Consider the following 25,881-nt stretch of genomic DNA (forward strand, 5'->3'; position numbering starts at 1 on the left):
TCTTCTCCTGTGCCTGCCCATAGGGAGTACTTACAATTTATCAAATGAGAGGTATAACACTAACGGGATATGATATAGCGAAGTGCATATGAAATCAGATTTAGGTAAAAATAACATCACAAAACATACTTAATACATGTATTGAAAACCTATGGAAGCACGTTGTTAATAATCGTAAGGGCCGAAAGAAAGCCATCTGTCACATTTGTACAGTAATTTAAAAGGCGTCCTCATACATACTTTGATTCTCACAAACCTGTGAAGTACGCACGGGAGGCATTATTAACTCCGTTTTACAGGTAAGGAAACTGACCCACTGGGGTCAGGAATGATTGACTAAGGCGGAGCCCGGACTCTAGTTTCCGCCTCCCGGACCAGGGACCTTTCCCTGCCACTCCTCGGCAACCCTGATTGGTGCTGGAGGTCTCAGTTTCCTTTTCTTCCCCCGCATTCGGTTTGCAAACCCTGCCCCGAGACGCGGGCGCCTGGCGAGCTGCATTTGCGCTGCGAGGCGCAGGTGCAGCCGCGGCAGACAAGCTGAGCCTTAGGCCCCGCGCGACCATAGAGTCCGGAAGTGCGGCCAGAGCAGCTCGCGGGGGCGCCGCACCGGGGGAACGCGGGACCGGGAGGGCAGCGCAGGAGCGGGCGGAATGGCCGCAATGCTGGCCATGAAGGTGGTCACGGGGCTGGCGGCAGCGGCACTGGCGGCAGTGCTCTTGGAGCACTATGGCCTGGCTGGTCAGCCCTCACCGCTGCCCCAGCCCCGCGCCCCCCGGAGCCCGCACCCCGCTCCGGGCCCCGGAGCCAGCAACATCTTCTGGGGTCTGCAGGTGACGCAGCGGGAGCACGGCGGGGGGTGGGTGCAGAGCCTGCCCGACGGGGTGAGACGCGGGCAGTTTCCGCGGGGGCGTCACTGCCGCGGCCCCAAACTTCTGGCTGGGGACTCTGTCCTTCCTTGGGAGGGTTCGTTATTGCATTGCATCCTTGCCTTTTCCGTCCGCCTTTAGAGAGCTGCCGGGTCGCCTGCTGTCTGTGCTTCCTCTTCCTGACTCAGGTATCTCTGTTTAATACCTGCTTTCGGCAGATATCCGACATTCACCTGAGCAGGTTTCGCGATCCAGGCAGAGCTGTAGACTTAGAGAAGTTCTGTTCAGAAACTATTGGCATCATTCAACCAGCTCTCGTCCTGGCAACAGGTAGGGAGGGTTGCCGTGTGGTCGTGTTGTTCTGTGATCAGAATGGTAGAATGCTAGCCTGGGCTGCAGCTTTTCACTTCGGGGACATTGGGAACACTATAGCCCCAGCCCCCAGTGAGTCCTTCTGTAGAGGAGATGGGACATTGCAGTTACCTTTGCCGTGGGTAACTGAGTCAAGATCCAAGTAACTTTGCAGTAGCAAGGTTCCCTCAAAGCAGAAGCAAGGCTCGTGATACCCGTTAGTATGCCGTTTACTATATCTTATATCTGTACCTGTTTGTCGTCGTCGTTGTAGTTCTGGATTTGAGAGAGGATTAGGGAAAGTCCTTTAACCACAAATCAGAAGTTATCTTTTTTTTTTTTTAACTAACATTTACAGTTTGTTTGTTTGTTTTACAACGTTAGTCAACCTTATGTTGTCAATTGTTTGAGGCTTAAAGTGACTCAGGACACTTTTCTTCATCTCTTGGTACTTCTGTGGCTTGGGTTCTCCGGACTAACTGCTCCCAAAATGTGTTGGAGGACAAGCTAAAAAAGCATCTGTCTTGTCTACTGGGGGATTCATATCCCACCCACCTTACTGAAACACCTCTGCTGACATGATAGAGTATCAGTCCTCATTTTATGGAAAACCTCAATTTCAACTGTACACTTAGTTTTCTAGAAATGTTGGTGTTTCATTGTCCAAACCACATCTTCCAGATTGCTTCTTGCTGTGAAAATAACACTTGGTCAGATTACATACCCTGATTTGCGGTGTGGAAATATGGTTGTCATAGATATCAGGCTTCTGCCCAGAGTGTTGGAATTTCTTATAGTTTTCATTTTTATCAGAGTTTCATGATGCATTTTGTATTGCTCTCTTTAAAGATAATTTTTTTTCAGAACCCATTTCTAATATCACAGGAGGTTAAACAGGCACTTGCTAACCCAGAAGAAACAAAGTCCTTGCTGAGAAAATCTTATTTTAAATGGCTTGCTGTGGACATAGATGGACTCATAAGTTGTTATGTTTATACATGTTGAGTACTTTAAGTGTCTTTGTTCCTTTAGTGTGCACTTAAAAACAATTTTTAACCCCCTGGGGCTTATTTTACATTGTGATTCAAGTCTTATATATAAATCTACAGGAGATCTCACTGATGCCAAAACAAAGGAACAGTTTGGATCCAGGCAGCATGAGGTAGAATGGCAAACTTACCATGGTATTCTGAAGAAGACAAGGGTCTTGGAAAAAACCAAGTGGCTTGATATCAAAGGAAATCATGGTAAGAGTCAAGACCCACATAAAATCAAAACTAGTTTTTTTCCCCCTTCAAGGGCCTACATTCTCCAATTTAGATTATAAAAGTATAAAATGGGAATGTTGTAACATAGGTTTAGATAGACTGAAGGCCACAACTCTGAAATACAACTATATTATGTGATTTAAAACATCACATGTCACTTTTAACCTATGAGGGGAAAGTTGGTATGGCCCTTTCTTTACATGAAGAAAAGCTTCTAGCTTCCTCCTATGCAGGAAGTTGTTTAAAAAATACATACATTTTGGGCACCTGGCTGGTTCAGTTGTAAAGCATTTGACTTGTGATCTCAGGGTAGTGAGTTTGATCTCATTGGGCATATTGAAGTAGCCTCCAAGCCACATTGGGCATGGAGGGTACTTTAAATAAATGAATGAATGCATGAATGAATGAATCAGTCAAATACATTTTGCTGATTGAAGGAAACTACCATCCATAAGTCTACGTACTGTGTGATTTCATTTATATGACATTCAAGAAAAAGCAAAACTGTGGAGAACAGATTATGGTTGCCAAGGGTTGGGGTTAGGACAGAGGCTGACTACAAAGAGGCATCATGAGAGAATTTTGGGAGGTGATGGAACTGTTCTCCATTGTGGCGGTAGATACACCTATGCATTTGTCAAAACCCAAAGAACTGTACATCACAGTAAATGAATTTTACTGTGTATACATTAAAAAATTAAATGGCAAATAAATCTCCATATGCATGAGGAGAGAAATAGATAATCCCTTCCCATTTTTTAGATTGTTATTATAGTGTTAGTAGGGAAATGAACTCTTCTGCAAAGTGTTCTAATGGTAGGTTTGTTTTATAAAGGTTGTCTTCCTTATGGTTAAGTACTTTGCTTCATTTGATTATTAATTGCTATTGTGTACCTAATTATATATATATTTTTAAAGCTATCATTTGAAACAGATAATTCTATCTGGTGAAATGCACAGCTATTGGTTTGATCAGAAAATGCCCTCTTTATAAATAGTTCTTACAAAACAGCTAGGAATCATTAATTGATGTTGGGATATCTGGTTTGCAACTTTCTCTGGTATACCCCATAAGTTTGGCCCCAACTAACCATGGTTCAACTTAAAATGGTTAGACCTACGATTTTCAGACTTTACAGTGGTGTGAAAGTGATATACATTCAATAGAAACTATACTTCAAATTTTGAATATTTATCTTTTCCTGGGCTAGTGATATGCGGTATGATACTCTGGTAATGCTGAACATGATCACCAGGTTAAACAGCCAATAACCTTATAACCATTCTGTGCCCATGCAACTATTCCGTTTTTCACTCTAAGTATAGTATTCAATAAGTTACATGAGCTATTCAACACTTTATTATAAATCAGACTTTGTGTTAGATGATTTTGCCAAACTATAGGCTAATGCCTATAAACATTATAATGCCTATAATGCCTATATAATGCCTATAAAATGCCTTTAAACATTCTGAGCATGTTTAAAGTAGGTGAGGATAATCTCTTGTTCAGTAGTTTAGGTGTGTTAAATGCATTTTTTCTTTTTTCTTTTTTTATGTTTTTTTAAAGTTATTTTTGAGAGAGAGAGAGACAGAGCACGAGCAGGGGAGGGGCGGAGAGAGAGGGAAACACAGAATCTGAAGCAGGCTCCAGGCTCTGAGCTGTCATCACAGAGCCCCACATGGAGCTCGAACCCACAAACCGTGAGATCATGATGTGAGCCAAAGTCAGATGCTTAACCAACCGAGCCACCCAGGTGGCTACTTAAATATTTGCAACTTATAGTGGATTTGTCTGTAAATTGAGGAAGATCTGTATTTACATTTCCCTTTTTTCCTAATCCTAATTAGTGGTAGAGATCAAATTCTTTTGCAATAAAAAGCATGCCTGTACATATTTAAAAAATTTTTTCAGGCCAAGCTACTTTATTTCAAGTAATAAATATCAGACTCTTGTGATTAGATCTTGTGAACAGAACTTGTCCTTTGGAGTTCATGATAATCTAATTTGACTTGTATAGGCACAAATGCTTATGGCATGTGTTTTTATACATGTTTATATACTGTGTTAAGATAGGAGGAAACTATTTTTTATTAAGATTAACTATAACAGTGTAGTTCTTTTAGTAAGGGGATTACATACACAATAATATTTCTTTTGTCCTAAATTGGACTTAACAACTTATTCTCTGAAGTTATTAGAAATGTAGTAGATTCTTGGAATTCCAAGCTGAGGTAAATAATTTTAGTTATTGCAACCAGGCAGTCAAGCTCTATGAAATCATCATTATTTCCAGATAAGTGTTCTAGGACCACCTTACCCGTTACCATTATATAACTCTTTTCTTACTGAATCGTTTTGAGATTTAAGAAGAGAGGGACTTTGGCCCTGTTATCAAAGTGATCTGCTGTTCAGAAACACTTGGTATGGATCTTTGTATCAGGCATGTTTCACAGGATTAAAACAGCAGCAACAACAGTCCAATCTTACAACTTGAAATTGATTTATACTGTATAGTACGTAGTATCAAAGTATTTATTATTCTCTAGTATAGTAGGTCTCTTAAGTTTCCAGATAGTATGAATTCTTTTATCAAGATTTAAGAATTATCAAGCTAATTTATTGGCATTCTAGCATTTAAAGGGTTATTGAAAGTATTGCCATTTTGCTTTAGTCATTAACATATTTGTATCAAACTTTTTAATATAGATGATGTTTGTTGTTTTCTTTTTAATTAGATGTATTCAACATTGCAAGTCTGGAGAGTGCCGAGAATTATTACAGGTACTGTAATGAACAGAAGACCATGAGGTAGTACAAGGAGGGTGCAGTCAAGTCAATGAATGGGTAAAAACATTTTTTAAGTGACAAAATTTTATCTAAAGACCCTCTGGTAATATAGAATTTTTGTGTATTCAGTGACAGATTAAATTCTTTTTTTTTCTCCCAAGCCTTTTTCTTTCTTTAATTCCTTTTATTTCATATACTTTAATACTTTTTTATTGCCTAATAAATACTTTCACTATTTCACAGAAACTTTTTTTGCCATTGATCCATAGGAGAAGTCATTTTTTTTTAATTTTAGTTTTTTTTTACTTAGGTATGACTTACATATAACATTATATTCATTTCAGGTGTACAACATGAAATTTTGATGTTTGTGTATATTGTGAAATAGTAACCACGATAAGTCTAGTTAACACCCATCACTACGCATAGTTAAAACACTTTTTTTTCTTGTGATAAAAACTTTAAAAATCTACTCTCACCAACTTTCAAATATACAAGAGTGTTTTTGACTCTAGTCACCATGCTATACATCAGAAGTCATTTAGGTTAGAGTTTGTCACTAGAGTACTGTGGATTTTAGGAATACTGAGAAACTGATTCTCTCAGCCTCTAGGAGCATCGTTGGTCACCCTGGCTGCTCTGTCCTTTTGTCCCAGTATGCCATAGAAATATTAGAATTTTCTTTATCTGCTGTGAATGTGAAAAAGACTGTGAATGTGAAAGGCTGTTTAAGTTAGAGACCAGTTCTCTAGTTTCAATGTGTTGGGCTTCTTTTAGTTGTAATTTCACTTTCAGTTCCAGGGTATTTGATAGTTTTGTCTTACAATGTCAATCACTCAAGTAGTGAGAATTTATTGAGAGCCCATCATTAGTTGGGTAATGTGAAAGATACAAGAGCTAATATTAAAAAATGTAGCCTCTACCTTCAAGGAAGTCCAGTTAAGGAAGATAAGAATTGTTTAGGAAACAATTAGAAAAGAACAATGAAGGGATGACTGATGAAATGCTAGATTATTTGGTACACATGATAATCACTATGAGAAATCTGAAAGGGCAGAAGTCAGCATAGGGCAGACATAGAGGAGACTTCATTTTATTTTATTATCGAGATTTAATTGACATATAACACTGTGTAAGTTTCAGATGTACAGCATGTTTATGTGATACGTTTACATGTGGTGGAATGATGACTACCTTAGAGTTAGCTAATAATTTGATTACCAACACATAATTATCATTTCTTTTTTGTGATAAGAATAATTAAGATCTAGTCTCTTATTGACTTTTTTTTTTTTAAGTTTATGTATTTATTTTGACAGAGAGGCAGAGAGAGAAGGGGAGAGAGAATCCCAAGCAGGCTCTACATTGTCAGCACAGAGCCTGACGTGGGGCTTGATCCCACGAACCTGTGAGATCATGATCTGAGCCAAAATCAAGAGTTGGCTACTTAACCGACTGAGCCACCCAGGCGCCCCAAGTCTCTTAGTAACTTCCAAATTTATAATACAGTATTGTGGGTTATAATTACTATGCTGTGCATTGGATCTCCAGAACTTATGTATCTACTAGTTGCAAGTTAGAGAAGACATTATAAAAGAAGTAAAAAGTGCATTCAGTCTTAAAAGATAGGTAGCATTTGGGGAAGTAAGAAATTTTAAGGGATATATATGTATATGTATGTATACGTATGTGTGTGTTATATATATATATATATATATATATATATATATATTTTACATTTTTTTTAAAAAAGTTTATTTATTTTGAAAGAGAAAGCACACCTGGGAGAGGGGCAGAGAGAGAGGAGAGAGTGAAAATCCCAAGCAAGCTCTGCCCTGGCAGTGCGGAGCCTGATGCAGGGCTTGAACTCACAAACTGTGAGATCATGACCTGAGCCGATGTCAGTTGCTTAACCAACTAAGCCACTTAGGCTCCCCAGGGGGTATATTTTAGGTAAAACCCCAGAGCTTTAAAAGCTAGAATGAGCTTTTAGGGACAGTAGGGAAACTGGCATCACCAGAATAAAGGACCATTTTGAGGACTGGTATGACATTGGGTAGGTAGCTTAGGGCCAATTTATGGAGATTTTAAGTGACAAGTATAGAAATTTAGATGTGTTGAGTAATGGTTCATAATTCAGTACAGATTCCTAAGGAGACAAGTCACATAATGAAATAATATTTTATAAAGGGCAATCACACAGCAAAAAAAGAAAAAAGATAGGGATAATAAGGAAAAAAGAGGGAGATTGGAGTTTTGTAGAGCAAACAGGAGAGTCCTATAATAGTCCCGTCATGATATGGAAGGGCCTGAAGTGATAGGAGACAAACCCATCTAACAAAGTACATAGATATGATGATTATGACATCAGCTAGAAGGTGGTAGGTCAAAAAGCATTGGTTAACTAACATGTAATTAGAGTCAACATAACTTGGAGAATGAAGTTGTCCTCTTTTGTTAATGTGAGGAAGGAAAAGGTCAGAGATGAAAATTTTCTGTTATCTGTTTGTATCTTTGATGGTGGCTATGGAGATGAACTAAGAAACATTTTCAAAGAAGAATTAACAGGACTTAGGGTTGTTAACGGGAGAGTGAGGATTTTAGTCACTTGAAAGTTTCTTACCTTTATGTTTTTGTTTCTAAACACCTAAACTTTATCTGAATGTTTTTTTAACATTTATTTATCTTTGAGAGACAGAGACAGAACATGAGCAGGGGAGGGGCAAAGAGAAAGGGAGACAGAATCTGAAGCAGCCTCCAGGCTCTGAGCTGTCAGCACAGAGCCTGATGTGGGGCTCACACCCACGAACCATGAGATCATGACCTGACCTGAAGTCGGACACTTAACTGACTTAATCACCCAGGCACCCCAAACTTTATCTGAATTTTTAATAAATGGCATTTTGCTAGAGAAATAGACACTACAGATACATCAACCTGAAGGAAAAAAAAAAATCTTAAAGCTGAATCTTGATTTTAAAAATGTCCCAGAGAATGCCAGAATCCAGCATTTAGAAAATGTTAATAGGTATCATATATTTTAACCTCTGCTTTCAAGTAGTGGGGTTTATTTTTAGATAGTTGGATTGTAATATGTTAAAAATGTAGGAAATGAAACAACATATATGAGATGATAAGATCCTAAAGAATAACTCTGAAAACAAATTAAGCAGGAAAAATACAAATAAAAATTTTAATGAGGAAAAAACCCCCAATATAGAAAATTTAAAAATACCAAGAAGAGAGGCAATAGAACTAATTGACTATTAATTATAATATGTATGACAATATATTTATTTTATGATATATTTGATGACTGTTGTGGCTTAAATATAGCTTTCTGATAACACATTGTTTCAGAAGCCTATTTGTATTTTCTATTTGTGCTTTTAGGTAAAGTGTCATATAAGACACCTATTTTCTTATAACATTTGGCATTTGAGTAATATAAATATGTCCCCAATGCAATCTATACCTTCCTCCATGTTCATTCAACAAATCTTAATGAGTTTCTGTTCTGTGTACTTTCCCCCTGCTCTTTACTTTCCAACCTTATGAACACCTGAACACTGTTGATACTTAGGTAGTGAGGACTTTCATTACTAAATGTGTGCCCTGTGTATGTTACCAATACATTTTTAGGAACTGAAAAAGATTTACTGACCCAGACCTAACTAACATTTTTCTCCTGGCTTGATGACTTCATCTTTGCAAGGCTTTATTGTGAGTTAAGCTTCTGTAGTCCTGTTTCAAGATGTAAACACCTTTTGTATCTCATTACACCAAGAATTCTCCTAGGTACTTAGTAGTTTCTTACTAAATTTTTCAATGATTGGTAAATACCATTTTGCTGGATTCTAATTGATCTCTTTCTAACTGCCTAAAATAGCTACCTACTTCTCTGCTTTGCTTGATGACCTTTTGTTTGGTTATTGATTAATTAGATTGCTTGAATCTTTGTAGACAATGGGAAAAACTTTAAAATTTCTTTTAATCAGTTTATTGCAGATCTAGTTTAGTGTATTTCTCTGTTGATCAGGAAATTTTCTTTTCAAAGGGAGGCAAAATATTGTGTGATACAAGGGAAGGAATTTAAACTCATTCTGTCTTTTTGTGATTGCATTAAAACTTTCCTGTCTTGTATTTTTTAGGAAATATTCTGCCGTACGTAGGGATGGCTCTTTCCATTATGTCCACAGTACTCCCTTTGGCAACTATTCTTTCATCTCTTTGGATGCCACCCAAAATCCAGGGCCCAAGAGACCCTATAATTTCTTTGGAATTTTAGATGAGGTACAGTAAAAATCTCACTTCCCTTTGTAGCTAACCTGTTTTTTTTCTTGGATACATGTGGCTCTCTTAAAACTATCCTAGGTAAACAAATTCTAATCAAGAAATTCTTGAAAAAAACATTTACTGTGATTACAAGTATGGCTAGAAGAAATCACTGGCTACTTTAGCACTGTCATCGCTATCCTGTTCATTGCTATCCCTACCCCAAAATCTGGCAAAGAAGTACCTCACATTTTATATAATTCAGTAGACATTTATTAAATATGTACTAAGAGCAACATGCACTTTGCAAGGTGTAGGGCATACAGCTTTTAAACTATATGGTATATTCCTAAATCCCCATAGTTGCCATTTCTAACTAATGGTCTGTGTTTTTTTTTAATAGGAGAAGGGCAACTGTTGAAGTAAATAAGTTTCTTTTAAAGTATTTTTTTTTGTAAGTTAGATGAAAACTGTTGCTAGATTAAAAGTGTCTGGAATATCACGTGAGAAACTCTCATTATTTCTTTTTTTTTTTTTTTTTTTTAACGTTTTATTTATTTTTGAGACAGGGAGAGACACAGCATGAACAGGGGAGGGTCAGAGAGAGGGAGACACAGAATCCGAAACAGGCTCCAGGCTCTGAGCTGTCAGCACAGAGCCCGACGCGGGGCTCGAACTCACGGACCGCGAGATCATGACCTGAGCCAAAGTCGGCCGCTTAACCGACTGAGCCACCCAGGCACCCCTCTCATTATTTCTTAGTACAACAAATGTCTACTCATTAATGAGCACATGCCCACATGCAAGACAAATGTGCTCATATGTAAGAATACAAAAGTGATAAGGTCAAGTCCTTCATCTCAGAATATTTAATCTAGCAGAGGGGCATAAGGCTAGTGCAGAAATAACTACAATAAGGGCAGAATTTGCTAAGTGCTGAAGGAGATTCAGAGTGATATGAGGATTCAGAAGAGCTTGAAATCAAGTGAACAGAATATTGTGCAATGCATTGTTTTCTAGTAGGCATTTTATTTAATGAAGGTATATTTTGTTATCTTGCAATTATCAAAGCCTACTCCTTAATGTTTTTTAAGATATTCAAACATCAGGTCTGCATGAAAATCAGTTGGAGTCTTATAAAATGCAGAGACTTATTAATTAGAAACCCTGAAGGTACAGCCCAGGAATTCATTGCTGTAAGCACTTTACAGATCATTCACTTATATTTATACATGTACACATTATATTTGATATAGACTTGATGAGGGATGATTTACATATAATAAAATGCACTCATTTAAAGAGTTTGAAGAATTTTGACAAGTGTATATACTTGTATAACTGTCACCACAATCAAGATAGAACATTTCTATCATCCCAGGAAGTTGTATAGTCAGTCTTCACGCCAATCCTAGGGAACCACTGATTGGTTTTCTGTCAGTATAGATTAGATTTGTTTGTTCTAGAATTTATTTTTTAATCTTCTTAAAAATTTTCTTATAATGTTTTTTTTTTTTTGAGAGAGAGAGAGAGACAGAGTGCAAGCAGGGGAGGGGCAGAGAGAGAGGGAGACACACAATTTGAAGCAGGCTCCAGGCTCTGAGCTGTCAGCACAGAGCATGATGCAGGCTGAACCCACAAACCATGAGATCATGACCTGAGCGGAAGTCAGATGCTTAACCAACTAAGCCACCCAGGCGCCCCTAGAATTTTATGTAAATGAAATCATACAGTATTACTCTTGTGTCTAGCTTCTTTTGCTCAGTATAATGTTTTTGAGACTCATCCATACTATTGTGTGTTCGAATAGCTCTTTTCCTGTTGCTGCATAGCACTCTGTTGTTTGGATATACTGATGGTTTCTAGATTTGGGCTATCCTGAGTAGAACCGTTTTGAACATTTAGGTATAAGGCTTTTTGTGGACATATGTACATCTTATTTTAGAAGTTTAGTTTCAAGATCCTCTTTTTTTTTTTTTAAGTTTATTGATTTTATTTTTGAGACAGAGAGAGAGAGAGAGAGAGAGTACAAGAACTCAAGCTGGGGAGGAGCAGAGAGAGTGAGAGAATCCCAGTCATGCTCTTCATTGTCAACATGGAGCCCAACACAGGGCTTTTTCCCACGAACTGTGAGGTTATGACCTGAACCGAAATCAAGAGTCAGACATTCAACCGACTAAGCCACCCAGGTGCCCCCTCAAGATTCTCCTTATTAATTGCAATGTAGTATACAGGGCTGAAAGATTAGAGGTTCTTTTTTATTTCTATAAAGAAATTTATCATAAAAAAGAAAGAAACTTATGTAATTTAAAGATTATTCTTCTCAATTTCCTTATCCATCAAATGGGGATAACACCTGCCCTACTTAGCATAGAGTTATTTTTTTTTAATGTTTATTTATTTATTTTGAGAGAGAGAGTGCACTCATGTGTGCATGAGAGCAGGGAAGGGGCAGAGAGAGATGGAGAGAGAGAATCCCAAGCAGGCCTCATGCTGTCAGCATGGGGCCCATGCAGGGCTCAAACTCACAAACCGTGAGATCATGACCCGAGCTGAAATCAAGAGTTGAACCCTTAACTGACTGGGCCACCCAGGCACCCTAGCATAGATGTATTTTTAGGACCAAATGAATTACAATGTATGTGAAAACAGTTTAAAACAGGACCATACAGGTCATTAATTAGTAGGGTTTAAGCCCTAGACATAATATACTTATAAAACTCCAAGGGAGATGCTTAATCTATACATTTCAGCCTGAGCCCTAATTAAAGATCCTTCTGTTTTTCTCCCATTTCAGAAACGGATGGAGGAACTTCTATTACTCGTTAAGGAAAGTAGTCGGAGCAATCACAGTATTTGGTTCGGACACTATACAACATCCACTATCCTTTCTCCATCACCAGGAATTCGGTCAATAATGAGGTGAGGCAGGATTCCAAAATCAAAATTAATTATTTGTAATTCTTTTATGTTACTCAACCCATCTTGTTTTCCTGAAGAGGTCTTTTTATTAGTTTGGCATCACAAGTTATCTGCTCATTTATTCCATTTATTTTTCATTGGTTAGTTCAGCTACAGCGTATTTGTGTGGGCACCTCCATACACTAGGCGGACTGATGCCTGTTTTGCACACTCGTCACCTCCAGGGCACTTTGGAACTTGAGGTGGGAGACTGGAAGGATAACAGAAGGTAAGGGAACTACCCCACAAAATAAACCTTACACATGTGAGTCTTGATGAAGCAATGATAGGTTTCTTATTGCTATCATGGGTGATCCCAGTTAAGGAAAAACTTGTGATAGTTCTAAGTTTTGTTTTTGTTTTGTTTTTTTAATGCTTATTTATTTATTTGGAGAGGGAGAGAGTGCACATGCATGGGGGAGGGGGGGAGAGAGAGAGAGAGAGAGAGAGAGAGAGAGTGAGTCAGAATCCCAAGCAAGCTTTGTGCTCTCAGCAACCCACGAACCTTGAGACCATGCCCCGAGCCAAAACCAAGAGCCAGATGCCCAACCCACTGAGCTACCCTGACACCCTGATAGCTCTAAATTTTTAAAGTAATATATATATTATGTATGTTGATATGCAAAAACCTTGTTGTAACAGTTATGCTTGCCATCACTATGTTACATTGGGTTTTTAAGATGCATCCATTAGGAAATAGTTCTCAAACTCTTGTGTGCTCAAGGATTATGGAGAAGCTTATTAAAAATTAAAATTTTGAGGCCCTATCTGTAGAGAATTTGTGTTGGTCTAGAACTGCAAGAAACTGAATTTTTTTAAAGCCCACCAGGAGCTCTTTGGACCACACTTTGAGAAACACTAGAACTGAAAATGTAACACTTTTCCTCCTGAATTTTATATCTACCTTTTCTAGTTATTACTATAAGATGTTAGTGATATAAGTTCTTCAGATACATGATAGTTGGTTTTATAAAGATAAAAGTCTTTCTTTGAGAAAACATAACTTGTTTATCAAAAGCATATAGTATCGTTAAATGTATATAGAAAAGAACTGACTATATATTTTGAGAATAAGTACAATAGTTTAAATATAGACGAATATCATCTCATTGTTTAATTATTATCAGTTGCTGTTTAATTTATTCAGACTCAGTTCTCTGAAGATATTAGGCACTAAATAAATATTTGTTGAGCTGAATATGTTATTTTTCTATTTTTAACTACTTCCATTAATAAAAAGATAGCTTTACATCTTGGAAGGTACTTATTCATTTCACTTGGCTCCACTAGAAACTAAGAGCTATGCTTGAAGCCTGTAATTATTTGGCAACCGTAATTACTGTGAGTTAAGGTCTGTCTATTCATGACTGTGAGGTTGTAGGCTGGGCTGGGATTGCCTCTTACCAGATAGCTTTCCTCACCCTTGATCAGCTTATTTATTTCTTATAAATGCTACAGTTACAAGTTAAGTGATATTATGAAACCATTTCCTCTCTTTCTCTTCCCACCTGCTCTCCTGTGTTCCAACCCTGGGGTTTTATCTGGAGTTTTACTAAAGGACCTAACCTATACCTGCCTTATAAACATTTAAGTTGTATTAGTACAATAGAAGAGTTTTTAAAAGTATGTTAGTAATATTAGGCTAGGCTTTGTTATGGATACAAATAAATCTAGACAATATCAGTGGCTTTACATAACAACAGATGTTATTTTTTCATTTATGTAAATCTGGTATGAGTCAAGGCATTTCTCTTCCGTGGGGTGACTCAAGGATTCAGACTTCATCTGTCTTATAATGCCACTATCTCAGTATCTCAGTTCCAGTGCAGGGAAGAGAGCATGGAGAATTCAGACCCACTCTTAAAGTACTTTGGACCAGAAGTGTGATACATGTCACTTCTGTTCACAGCCCATTGACCAGAACTAGTCACATGGTCCCAACCTAATACCAGGGAGACTGGGAAATGCAGGGGAGCACGTGGAGTATTTGGTGAGCACTATTGTTTCTGCCATAGTTAATCATTTCTCTTCTCAGTTTTAAAAGTACAAAATATAAAATTTTGGCTATTCTTTAATGAATATTTATACCTTTCACCATGCATTCAGAAAACCAAAACAACTTCGGTTAAATTTCCTTGAAATTATAGAAATAAAGGTTTAAAAGAAGATTGAAGCGTTTCTAGTTGTGTTTGTGTTAATATTAGCATTTTTGAAGAGATGAAGAGTATCAAGTATTAGCTTATGATGATGTCTTAGGTTCAAAACAGTCTTCAAGTATAGAAATTAAATGAATTAATTTAACAAGCATTTATTTAAAAATGAAAGAGTGCATGCTATGTACGAGGCATTGTTCTAAGGCACAGTTAAATTCATTTCTTCACTCAGATCCCATTTGTGACTAATATGAAGTATAAAGTGGTCAGAGCAAGGGAAGAAGGACAGAAACACAGTGTTAATTTACTTTGCATTCAAATTCATGATCTCAAAGTATAGTTTTATATTTTTACATTTGTTTTGTGTATAACCTTCATGCCCTCTTATAATATGAAGTGACTAAATTACTTTTTGTCTTCTGGTCTCTAGGTACCGGATCTTTGCCTTTGATCATGACCTCTTTAGCTTTGCAGATTTGATCTTTGGCGACTGGCCTGTGGTTCTTATCACTAATCCTAAGTCACTCCTATATAGTTGTGCTACACATGAACCACTAGAAAGACTCCTTCATTCAACACACATCAGGTATGTAGCAATATTTCAGAATTTACTTTCAGTTTGATATTAATGGAGAATAAGTGAGTGCAACTATAATCCTATGTAAAAGCTCTGAGATGCCCCACTTTATTTTTCTCAACAATGTAAACATTATATAAAGGAAATGTTTACTGTTTAATTCCCATTCAGTTAAAATATATATAATTTTTGAAGCTGCTGAAAAAAAAATTTTAAGTTTACTTTTATTTATTTTGAGAGATAGAAAGCAAGTGGGAAAGGGACAGAAAGAGAGAGGGAGACAGAACCCCAGGCAGGCTCCATGCTGTCAGGACAGAGCCCGATGCGGGGCTTGAACCCACAAACCATGAGATCATGACCTGAGCCAAAATCAAGAGTTGGACCTGTAACCAACCTAGCCACCCAGATGCCCCTAAGCTGCTGAAAGTTTTTAAAAAATCCAGAAACCCACAATCCTACCACTATAATTTTTGTGTATTTCATTTTCGCGTTTTACATTGCTGTAATCATATTTCCCTCCCCTTCCCTCCAAATAGAGCTGTTATTAACATTTCTGAGTTCTTCTCAGGCATGCTCTTTGAGGCATGTTTTTCCATCATTGTAATAGTAGGGCACAGTCTGTTCTAATTCCTACTTTTTTTCTTTCAAGAGAGAGAATGTACCACAATTTATCTAACCATTTTCCTCTCTTATTGGTGAACCTTTATGTTTTTTTCTAATTTGGGAATGAGCATCTGATGTGTGTAGGTTCTTTTCTTCATTTGAATAATTTCTTTTTTTTAATGTTTATTTATTTTTTTTAATTTTTATTATTTTTTTTAATGTTTATTTATTTTTGAGGCAGAGAGAGACAGAGCATGAGTGGGGGAGGGTCAGAGAGAGAGGGAGACACGGAATCAGAAGCAGGCCCCAGGCTCTGAGCTGGCAGCACAGAGCCTGACGCAGGGCTCGAACTCACAAATTGTGAGATCATGACCTGAGCCGAAGTCGGTCGCTCAACCGACTGAGCCACCCAGGCGCCCCTATTTGTTTATTTTTGAGAGAGAGAGAGAGAGAGAGCGCGCGCACGCAAGAAGGCGTGGAAGCAGGGGAGGGGCAGAGAGAGAGAGGGAGAGAGAGAATCCCAAACAGGCTCCATGCTGTCAACACAGACCCCGACACAGGGCTTGAACTCATGAACCATGAGATCATGACCTGAACCGAAATCAAGATTCAGACACTTAACTGAGGCACCCAGGCAACACTCATTTGAATAATTTCTTTAGCTAAAGTTCTAGAAGTGGAATTCTAGGTGAAAATATGAATTCCCTTAAGACTATTGATAAACACTATTCAATTACTTTTTTTTTTTTTTGGCAACTAAAATCATTCTTTTTAAAAAAATGCAGCAAAATATATGTAACATAAAATTTACCATTTTACTGGTTTTTAGGTATACAGTTCAATGGTATTAAGTACATTGATATTGTACAACTATCGCCACCATTCATCATCAGAACTTTTATCTTCCAAAACTGAAACTCTGTACCCATCTAGCAATAACTCCTGATTTCCCCCTTTCCCCAGCTCGCGGAAGTCACCGTTCTACTGTCTGTCTCTATGAATTTGACAACTCTAGGAACCTCATTTAAGGGGACTCATACAGTATTTGTCCTTTTGTGACTGGCTTCTTTAACATAATGCCCTAAGGGTTCCTCCCTCTCGTAGAGTGTGTCAGAATTTTTTTTGCTTTTTAAGGCTAATATTCCATTGTGTGTATATATCACATTTTGTTTATTCATCTGTTGATAGACACTTATGCTTTCACCTTTTGGCTGTTGTGAATAATGCTACTATGAACAGGGCTATACTCTGTCAAATCCCTGCTTTCATTTCTTTTGGGAATATATCTAGACATGGAATTGCTGGATCTCATGGTAATTATATGTTTAATTTTTTGAGGAACCACCATACAGTTTTCCATAGCGGCTGTACCATTTTACATTCCCACCAGCAGTGCATAAGGTACCCAATTACTTTTTAAAACAGATACTAATTTATAATGTTACCAGGCAATATGAGTTCCAGTTTCACAGCACTCTTATCATTTTTGGATATTGTACTTTTAAAAGATGTACTAATTAATCTGGAAAAAATGGTATCATTGATTGATTGATTTTTGGTCAGTAGTGAAGTGAAATCTATATCTCTCAGTCAGGTTTTTTGGATAGGAGTTGGACATCTGATTTAGACATCATATTCTCTGAAAGGGCCTGGTAGCCTTAGCTCTGTTTATGACATTGTTTCTTTTGGGCAGATAATACTGGGAATCAAATGAGTGGATATAGGATTAACATTAGATTAACAAATTGAGATGTCTAACCAATATTCTTTTCCTATATGAAAAACCAGGACTTCAAGCAGTTTATTCAGAAAGAACTTGGGATCTACTGCAGATTTATTTGTCAAAAGAAAATTGATTTTCCTTTCTAAAAAAATACAAGAATAGTTTCTAGCTTCTCACCAACTCAGGTTTGCTTATTTATACAACTCCAAGAGCCATGATTCAGAAAGCCACTAGATCTTGGGACTAGCAGTCATACGAATGGTTATACAGTGTGATGGTTCTGCCTACATTTATATAATTTCAGGTTATAATAGGGTTATTCTCCATTCTAAGTATAGTGATAAGTCTCTAAAACCACATGCTTATGTATTTTCTCATTTTAGAGTCTTGGCCTTTTCCTTATCCTCCATTACTTCTGTCACAGTTAAGATTGATGGAATCCATTTAGGGCAAGCTATTCATTTGTCTGGTCCTATTTTCATACTGAAGTGGAACCCAAGAAACTACAGTAATGGGACACATAACATAGAAGTAATTGTCCAGGTAAGTTAGTAATTTTCAACTTACTATATAAATGATTTGGCTGCAACCACACTAAACTCTGATGTGGGTTTTTTTTTTCCCCCAGTCAATTGATAGAGATGGAACTAAGTTAATTAAAAATTTGAATACACTAGATTTAGTGTATTCTGAAAATGGGCACTCAGGAATAATTCTGTTAGACAAAAAAATGGACTCATCAATGTGCAACTCCTGGCCATAGTCTCCCCATTTCTGAACCACAGGAAACCATTCTTTTCAACGTTGGCCAGAGTCTTTTGGTAATGGGAGCAAATTCCCCAACATACCCAAAGATAATAGAGTAAGTCGGAAAACACGGATTTATGTATCCATGCATTTGCTTGCTGTCTCCAAGTACAGGAAAATTTGTCACTGTTTTGAAAGCTCTAGGATAGAGGATTTTCAAGGCATCAGAGAATTTTTTTGTTTATTTGGGGAGTATACACTGATAGTATATGTAGTAACAGTCTGCCTATGTCTATTCCAATTCAGCTAGGGGGCATTTAATTCACCAGCACCTGCCAGAGTAGGAAGTGGTCACAGTTACCAAAAAAAGATCACTTTCATCAACACTGTGAAATTCTTGAGGGGATAGACTGTGCTTAGGAATTAGTTTCTGAAAAAAAAATCCTACAATTTCATGATTTGATGACAGTTTTTAACTATTTCATCTCTAATGTTAAGTCTTAGTTTGAAGATTACCATGTAATCCTTCAGGAAACACATGTAATTATTTTCATTATCTTTTTAAAAAAATTTTTTAACGTTTACTTATTTTTGAGAGTGGAGCGGCACAGAGAGAGGGAGACACAGAATCTGAAGCAGGCTCTAGGCTCTGAGCTGTCAGCACAGAGCCCGATGCAGGTCTCAAATTCACAAACTGTGAGATCATTGACCTGAGCCGAAATCAGATGCTTAACTGACTGAGCTACCCAGGCTCCCCTTTTCATTATCTTTTGTGTGTGTCGCAGAGAAGGATTTTGAATAGGGAGGAGCTATTTACTGAGCTCTTTTAAGGAGATGCTGGACACTTGGAGTTTTTTACTTAATCCATATAGCAATCCTATATGGTGGGTAGTTTTATCCTCAATTCATAGAGGAGTAAAACAAGAAAAGGCATTTTGCAATGCCACCCATCTTTGAAGTGTTGTGCTTAGGAGGAAGAAGAAACTCATAGGGAGAATGTGGAAGGGACTGATGGCTTGGATGAACTCTTTTTTTTTTTTTTTAAGTTTTTGAAAAATTTATTTTGAGAGAGAGAGAGAGAGAGCAGGGGAAGGGCAGAGAGAGAAAACCCCAAGCAGGTTCAGCACTGTCAGCATGTAGCTGGGCACAGGGCTCCATCTCACGAATTGTGATATCATGACCTGAGCTGAAATCAAGAGTCAGATGCTTAACTGACTGAGCCATCTAGGTGCTCCTGGGATGAACTCTTAATGTCCTTCCTACTAGAAGTTGGATCATTTGAAGAAAACCTGAGGTACAAGAAAAAACCTGAGGTACCTAGAATAAATTATTCCCTGTCTTTACAATTAGGCAAGAGAAGTAGGAGTGGCCATAGAAGACCTCACTGTAGGAGTGAAGAATCCCCTAATCCTTGGATTGCCTCAGAACCCCAGCTTCTATAGTTTTTTGAGGAAAAAAAACATAGCTCATGTTCCCTGAAACATTTCTGGCTGCTTAGTTAAATCCTTAGTAAAAATATGAAATTAAATATACATTTTATATCTTTAATATTTCTTATATTATTGAGGTATAATTCATATACAAAAAAACTCTATATATTTAAAGAGTATAATTTGGTGACTTCCTTGACCATTACTACAATCAATACAATATATCACCCTCAGAAGTTTTCTTGTGTTCTTTTGCAGCTGTCTTCCTTCTACCCTCATTTCCAGGAAACCACTGATCTGTTATAGATTAGTTAAAAGATTAGCCTAGTAGCGATTAGACCTTTAGATCACTTCTTAGTGTGGTTCCTGAATTAGTAGCATCAGCACCACCTAGGAACTTGTTAGAAATGTAAACTCCCTGGGCGCCTGGGTGGCTCAGTTGGTTAAGCGTCTGACTTCAGCTCAGGTCATGATCTCACAGTTTGTGGGTTCAGCCTGCGTCATGCTCTGTGCTGACAACTCAGAGCCTGGAGCCTGCTTCTGATTCTGTGTCTCCCTCTCTCTCTGCCCCTCCCCTGCTTGCACTCTGTCTGTCTGTCTCTCTCAAAAATAAGTAAATGTGAAAAATTAAAAAAAAAAAAAAAGAAAAGAAAAAACTCATGTCCCATACCAAACCTCTGAATCAAATTCTGGACATGGGACCCAACAATCTGTTTCAACAGTCCATCCAGGTGATTCCAATGTGCACTAAAGTTTGAGAATCAGAAGTTTAGATTATTGTACCTACTTTGCTAACTGAAAGAATAGACTCCAGAAATCTGTAAATTAAAGAAAACTTGGGCTTTAAAACAACTTGTAACTTAAAGTAAGAACATTTTGAGCAATAAAAGTTTGATAAACATGAGTGCAAGTTCTTTTTGCTATTTTAAAACTTTTTTATGATGGGAAAAATTTTAAATATATGCAAGAGATAATACTATAATGAATTCCCATGTATCCATTAGCTGACTTCAACAGTTATCAACTCATGACCAATCTTATTTCATCTATACCCCACCTACTTTACTCCTCCCTACACCATGATAGTATTCTATCTGTAACATGACAGCATGTGTCCCTAAAAGATAAGAATTATTTTTTAATGTAACCATAATACCATAACACACCTGAAAAATCTATAGTAATTCCTTAATATCAAACTATCCAGCCTGTGTTCAGTTTTCCCAATTAATCATATATATGTGAATATATATATTGTATTTGGTTGGCTCAAATCAGAATTTAGACAAGGCTCACATCCTGAATTTAGCTGATTTGTCTCGAGTTCTTTTTTCATCTACAGGTTCCCCTCTCTTATCTCCTTGTTATTTTTTATTTTTCCTTACAATTTCTTTGCTTTGGAAACTGGATCTTCTATCCTGTAGAGTTTCCTCTATTCTAGATTTTGGCTGTTTACATTCACGTATCATTCAGCATGTTCTTCCATCCCCTCTAGTTTCTATAACTGGTAGTTAGATTTAGGGGTTGATCACATTTGAGTCTGTTTTATGGCAGGAATACTTCATTTGGTGTTTTATGCTTTTTTAAAAAAGTTTTTTTAACGGTTATTTGTTTTTGAGAGAGAGAGAGAACGTGCACGCTCGCAAGTGGGGGTGGGGCAGAGAGAGGGAGACATAAAATCCAGAGCAGGCTCTAGGCTCTGAGCTGTCAGCACAGAACCCAACACAGGACTCAAACTTGCAGGCCGGGAGATCATGAACTGAGTGGAAGTTGGATGCTTAACCAACAGAGCCATCCAGGCACCCCTGATGTTTTATGCTTTTATCAGAAGCCTATGAGACCTGGTTTCTCTCTTTTAGTATTGTTAAGATTGGCCATTTTATTCAGGTGTTGTTAACTTTATCCAGCAACTGTTATGTTGATAAATAACTAACAACCAGCCTGGGGCAGGTATGAAGGAGGAACCCTGATTTGTAATATTTCTCTGATTTATTCCAATTTCCATAGTATAAATATTTTTACCATAGCTGGTTTTAAGCTACTAACATGTCATCTGGCCTGCAAATTTCCTGAAAATTTAACAGTTGGCTTTTGTGAGCCTGTCAAGCCAGCTTGAGCACACTGCTGGCTTCTCCCTCCACTCATTATGAAGTACCTAATCAGCTTTTCACTGAAGGATTTCTAGCAGCTGTTGATGGCCTTGGTCTAGATGAAATGTAGATCCATTATTTCATTAGAGTTATAAAATGGTGGTATTCAAATTGTCACTCCTTGTAAAATTAGTATTAATTTGAATGGTTCCCTAAAGAAAAGATCTAGAAGTCCATACGGGAAAGGTGGGTTACATTCTAAATTCTTCCCCCCACCCTCCCTTTTCTAAACCAGTTTTAAAGGTAATGAGTTGCTTTTCTAGCATCTTCCAAAGGCAACCAAAAGTATCTTTTACATTCAGCATCATTATGAATTCAAGTTTTAAAAAATATATATATATTTATATATATCTGGTATGTTTCAATCCATTGCATTTATTCTTGTTAATGCTCAAATTATTCCACCTTTGGTTAGTGGGAGCCTTTCCAGGTTGACCACTAAGTCCTTTGATAAAATCTTAGTAGTCTTTGTTGTTTTCTTACTCTCTGGCATGAAGATATTCTAAACTCTTCCTGTGTATTTCTTGTTTGAGGACTGGAATCAGGGGTGCCTGATTGGCTCATTCAGTGAAGCATTCCACTCCTGGTTTTGGCTCAGGTCATGATCTCACTGTTTGGCAGTTCGAGCCCTGCATCTGGCTCTATGCTGACAGGGAGGAGCCTGCTTGGGATTCTCTCTCCCTCTCTCTCTCTGCCACTCTCCAGCACTCCCAATGTCACATACACACACACACAATAAATAAATAAACTTAAAAAATAAAAGAAAAAGAACTGGAATCAACTATTTCCTTGTAGTGAGAAATTTTATTTTTGAGACTACAATCTGGGCACTAACTCAGCTAGATCATTGCTTTGGGGTTGTTACTATTTTTAGGCCTTTTCAGTGAGCAGAGGGAAAATACATATTTTTCTTTAAGAGAAAATACATTGTGAGTACATGCTGATATTCCCAATTTAAATCTAGAATTACAGGCATTAAAATAAGTTATATTTAAAGTGCTTATAGGAAGAAGCAAAAATAAATGAAAAAATGTAGCTTTGTCAGAGATAACTGACAAAAGTTACTGGAAACTTAATCTTGGAACATTATACATATTTAAATGTGCCTAAGAGTCACTTCTCTGCTTTCCTTATAACTAGGATTCTGCTGGGAGAAGTAAGAGTGTTCACCACATATTTTCTCTTCAAGAGGGTATTCATCTCAGATTTGATCCCCTGGCATCATTTATTCTCCTTACTGACCATGGCATCGTGGTAAGTAAATTCAACTTGAGATTAGATTCGGTCCAATCTAGTGGTAGGTCCAAAGTCGTCATATAATCATGTAATGAGAAAGATGGATCAATAAAACTAAGTTGTTTGTCTAGAAGAATAAAATTCTTTAAAGTTGATTTGAATTAAAAGAAGCAGAGGCATTGACAACTAATACCTGTTTGGGAACCTGGTTCTAACCACTACCATAAAACCAGGATAACTAAGGGAACTACAGGAACTGCATAAAATTGGATTAAGGATCTTTTAAAAATAATATTTATTTCTACATAAATAATATATGCTTAATGTAGAAAACTTGGAAAATTTAGAAATAAAGTAAAATCAGCCCACATTACTCATCATACTACCTATTATAGCCATTGTTTTTGTCATTATGATACTCTGTTTTTTTCTCATATAAATTTTGTATATGAGTCTTTAATATAAAAAGGTAATTTCTATTCTCTTTTGCTAATTTTTTTTCCACTAAGGAATTTGTTATGACTATTTTCTGACATCAACTTACATTTTATAACATGATGTTTTTTGTCATAAATATACCTTTACTTAGCCATTTACCTCTTGTTGGACATTTGGTTCCAATATTTCCCTCTACTATATAAATGCTGCTTGCAACTAAAAACTATATTAGTTTTTTGGGATAAATTCCTAGAAGTGAATTGTTAGATAAAAGAGTGGACACATTACTCTTTATACTTTCTTATATAATTACACAAATTATTTATTAAATTCATCATTTTTCATCTATCTTCCCTCATTAAAATATAATCTCCATGAGGGCAGGGGTCTTTGTCTGTCTGATGCCTAACACAGAGTAGGCCCCAGATAAATATTTCTTGGATGAATAAAAGGGTATTTTTAAAATAGTCTTAAAAAATTAAAAAAAAAATGTTTTTCATATGCACTGTTAAATTATCTTCCAGAGAAGCTTGGCAATGTATCCTCTTTTTCCCTCAGATCTCACCTGTCCCAGGTACTGACAAAAAACACGTCAAAAGACACACTCTACAGTGTTGAGAAGAAAATTCAAGCCTCTTTTAATTTCACCTTCTAGATATATATAGCTTTACTATATATCATCACAGACTTACAATGTAAATTTATTATTATTTTAATTTACTTTTATTACTTGTGTGATTAAGCTTTTTAGGAATATGACTAACTAGCATTTGTATCTCATTTTTACAAGTTTTTTGTGTGTCATTTATTTTTCTTTGGGGATCTTTAATAGTCACCTAGATCCAGCTTTGAAAATTTTGATGTACTTCTGAATCACCAGGGAACATGAGTAAGAGACAGGTTCTGATTTAGTAGGGCTGAGATAGTGCCTGAGATTCTGCATTGCCAACAGGCACAGGGGGATCCCAATGATGATCTGAGGTCCACCATACTTTGAGAAACAAGAACCTAGATTATGTCTCTTCACTGTGAGTTAATCTCCAAGTGAATGCTGTCTTGTTGGAGAAAGCTAAAGAAACTGCAGTCTCAGTTCACTCAGCCTGCAGTGCACTGTGCACTGTTTTTCTTTATTCTTATAAAACATATTGTACTTCGGGTACAGTGAAGGTGGACTGTTTTAATTTGATCACTTCGCATAACTATAAAACTACCATGTTTCAATATGGGTCTAACTATCCAAATTCTGAAAGAGTAATGCTGAGGCAATCTATAATTTTCTTTTTTGATGGATCAGTTGTTTTGATTCTCTTTGGTCGTATATTTTTCTTATATAGTTATTTCTGGTAGTGATGTCATTTCCACTTTTGTTAATGAGGCCATTTTAAAAACCTTAAATGAAGTTGCACCCCTGTATCTGTTTCACATTAACGTTGATTTCTCTGCAGGCCCGGGTCCTTTTTGTGATGATTGTGTTGGTCCAGCTCACCATTCTCATTACTTTTAGGTGTCAAGGATATCCAGAGCATAAAGGTAGTCATGGCTCCTTTTATTCTTAGGAGACTTCATTTTATTTTTTTATTTTTTTTATTAAAAAAAATTTTTTTTAATGTTTATTTATTTTTGAGACAGAGAGAGACAGAGCATGAATGGGGGAGGGTCAGAGAGAGAGGGAGACACAGAATCCGAAGCAGGCTCCAGGCTCTGAGCTGTCAGCACAGAGCCCGACGCAGGGCTTGAACCCATGGACCGTGAGATCATGACCTGAGCTGAAGTGGGACACTTAACCGATGGAGCCACCCAGGCGCCCCAGGAGACTTCATTTTAAAGTGTCATATAATGTGCTCACCACCACCAATATAAATACCAACATAAATTGTCTTTGCCTGAGCTCTGTGAGGTGCAGTCTTCAAACTTACACGTTTTCCACACTACTTGATCTTTTTTAAAAAATTCAGGTTTTTGGTGCTACATTGCAATAATATGAAGCTCAACCAGAATCGGGGCGGGGGGGGGGAGATATCACAATATAGCTCAAAATGAGCACACATCTCTGCCAAATATTGAAGATCCTCCACAGTCAGGTCCTATCTAATTAGCCATATCTTCAACCAGTTACCTATATTTTAGCCTGGATAATTTTTCACTGTTCTCTACACATACCATATTCATTTCTGCTTCTGGGCTTTTACCGAGGCTATTATCTCTAATTCATTTTTATAAACTTATCTAAATCTTAGCTTCTTTTAGGGCTCACCTCAACCCCTCTTTTTCATACAATTTTCTCCATTCCAGATCATAATGAACTCTTGTTT

The 25,881-nt window shown here is 37.1% G+C and overlaps 1 protein-coding gene across 5 annotated transcripts in view; it reads left to right on the forward strand.

Moving 5' to 3' along the window:
- Positions 1-354: 354 nt before the first annotated feature.
- The window catches only part of TMEM62 (transmembrane protein 62), a 32,473-nt gene continuing 6,946 nt past the window's right edge, over positions 355-25,881 (forward strand). Inside the window, exons 1-11 of one of the 5 annotated variants that reach the window (XM_049613472.1) lie at positions 355-830; positions 1,085-1,196; positions 2,327-2,464; positions 5,225-5,270; positions 9,428-9,569; positions 12,349-12,473; positions 12,619-12,741; positions 15,096-15,251; positions 17,952-18,111; positions 23,036-23,149; positions 25,015-25,099. In XM_049613472.1, the coding sequence (XP_049469429.1) occupies positions 651-830; positions 1,085-1,196; positions 2,327-2,464; positions 5,225-5,270; positions 9,428-9,569; positions 12,349-12,473; positions 12,619-12,741; positions 15,096-15,251; positions 17,952-18,111; positions 23,036-23,149; positions 25,015-25,099 (1,381 nt within the window). In that variant the 5' untranslated portion in view covers positions 355-650. Of the gene's footprint in view, positions 831-1,084; positions 1,197-2,326; positions 2,465-5,224; positions 5,271-7,002; positions 7,754-9,427; positions 9,570-12,348; positions 12,474-12,618; positions 12,742-15,095; positions 15,252-17,951; positions 18,112-23,035; positions 23,150-25,014; positions 25,100-25,881 lie in introns of those variants that run through there. The other 4 variants (XM_049613476.1, XM_049613474.1, XM_049613475.1 and 1 more) reach the window with 4 other exon arrangements.

This window comes from Panthera uncia (genome assembly GCF_023721935.1).
Source record: "Panthera uncia isolate 11264 chromosome B3 unlocalized genomic scaffold, Puncia_PCG_1.0 HiC_scaffold_1, whole genome shotgun sequence".
Taxonomy (NCBI): domain Eukaryota; kingdom Metazoa; phylum Chordata; class Mammalia; order Carnivora; family Felidae; genus Panthera; species Panthera uncia.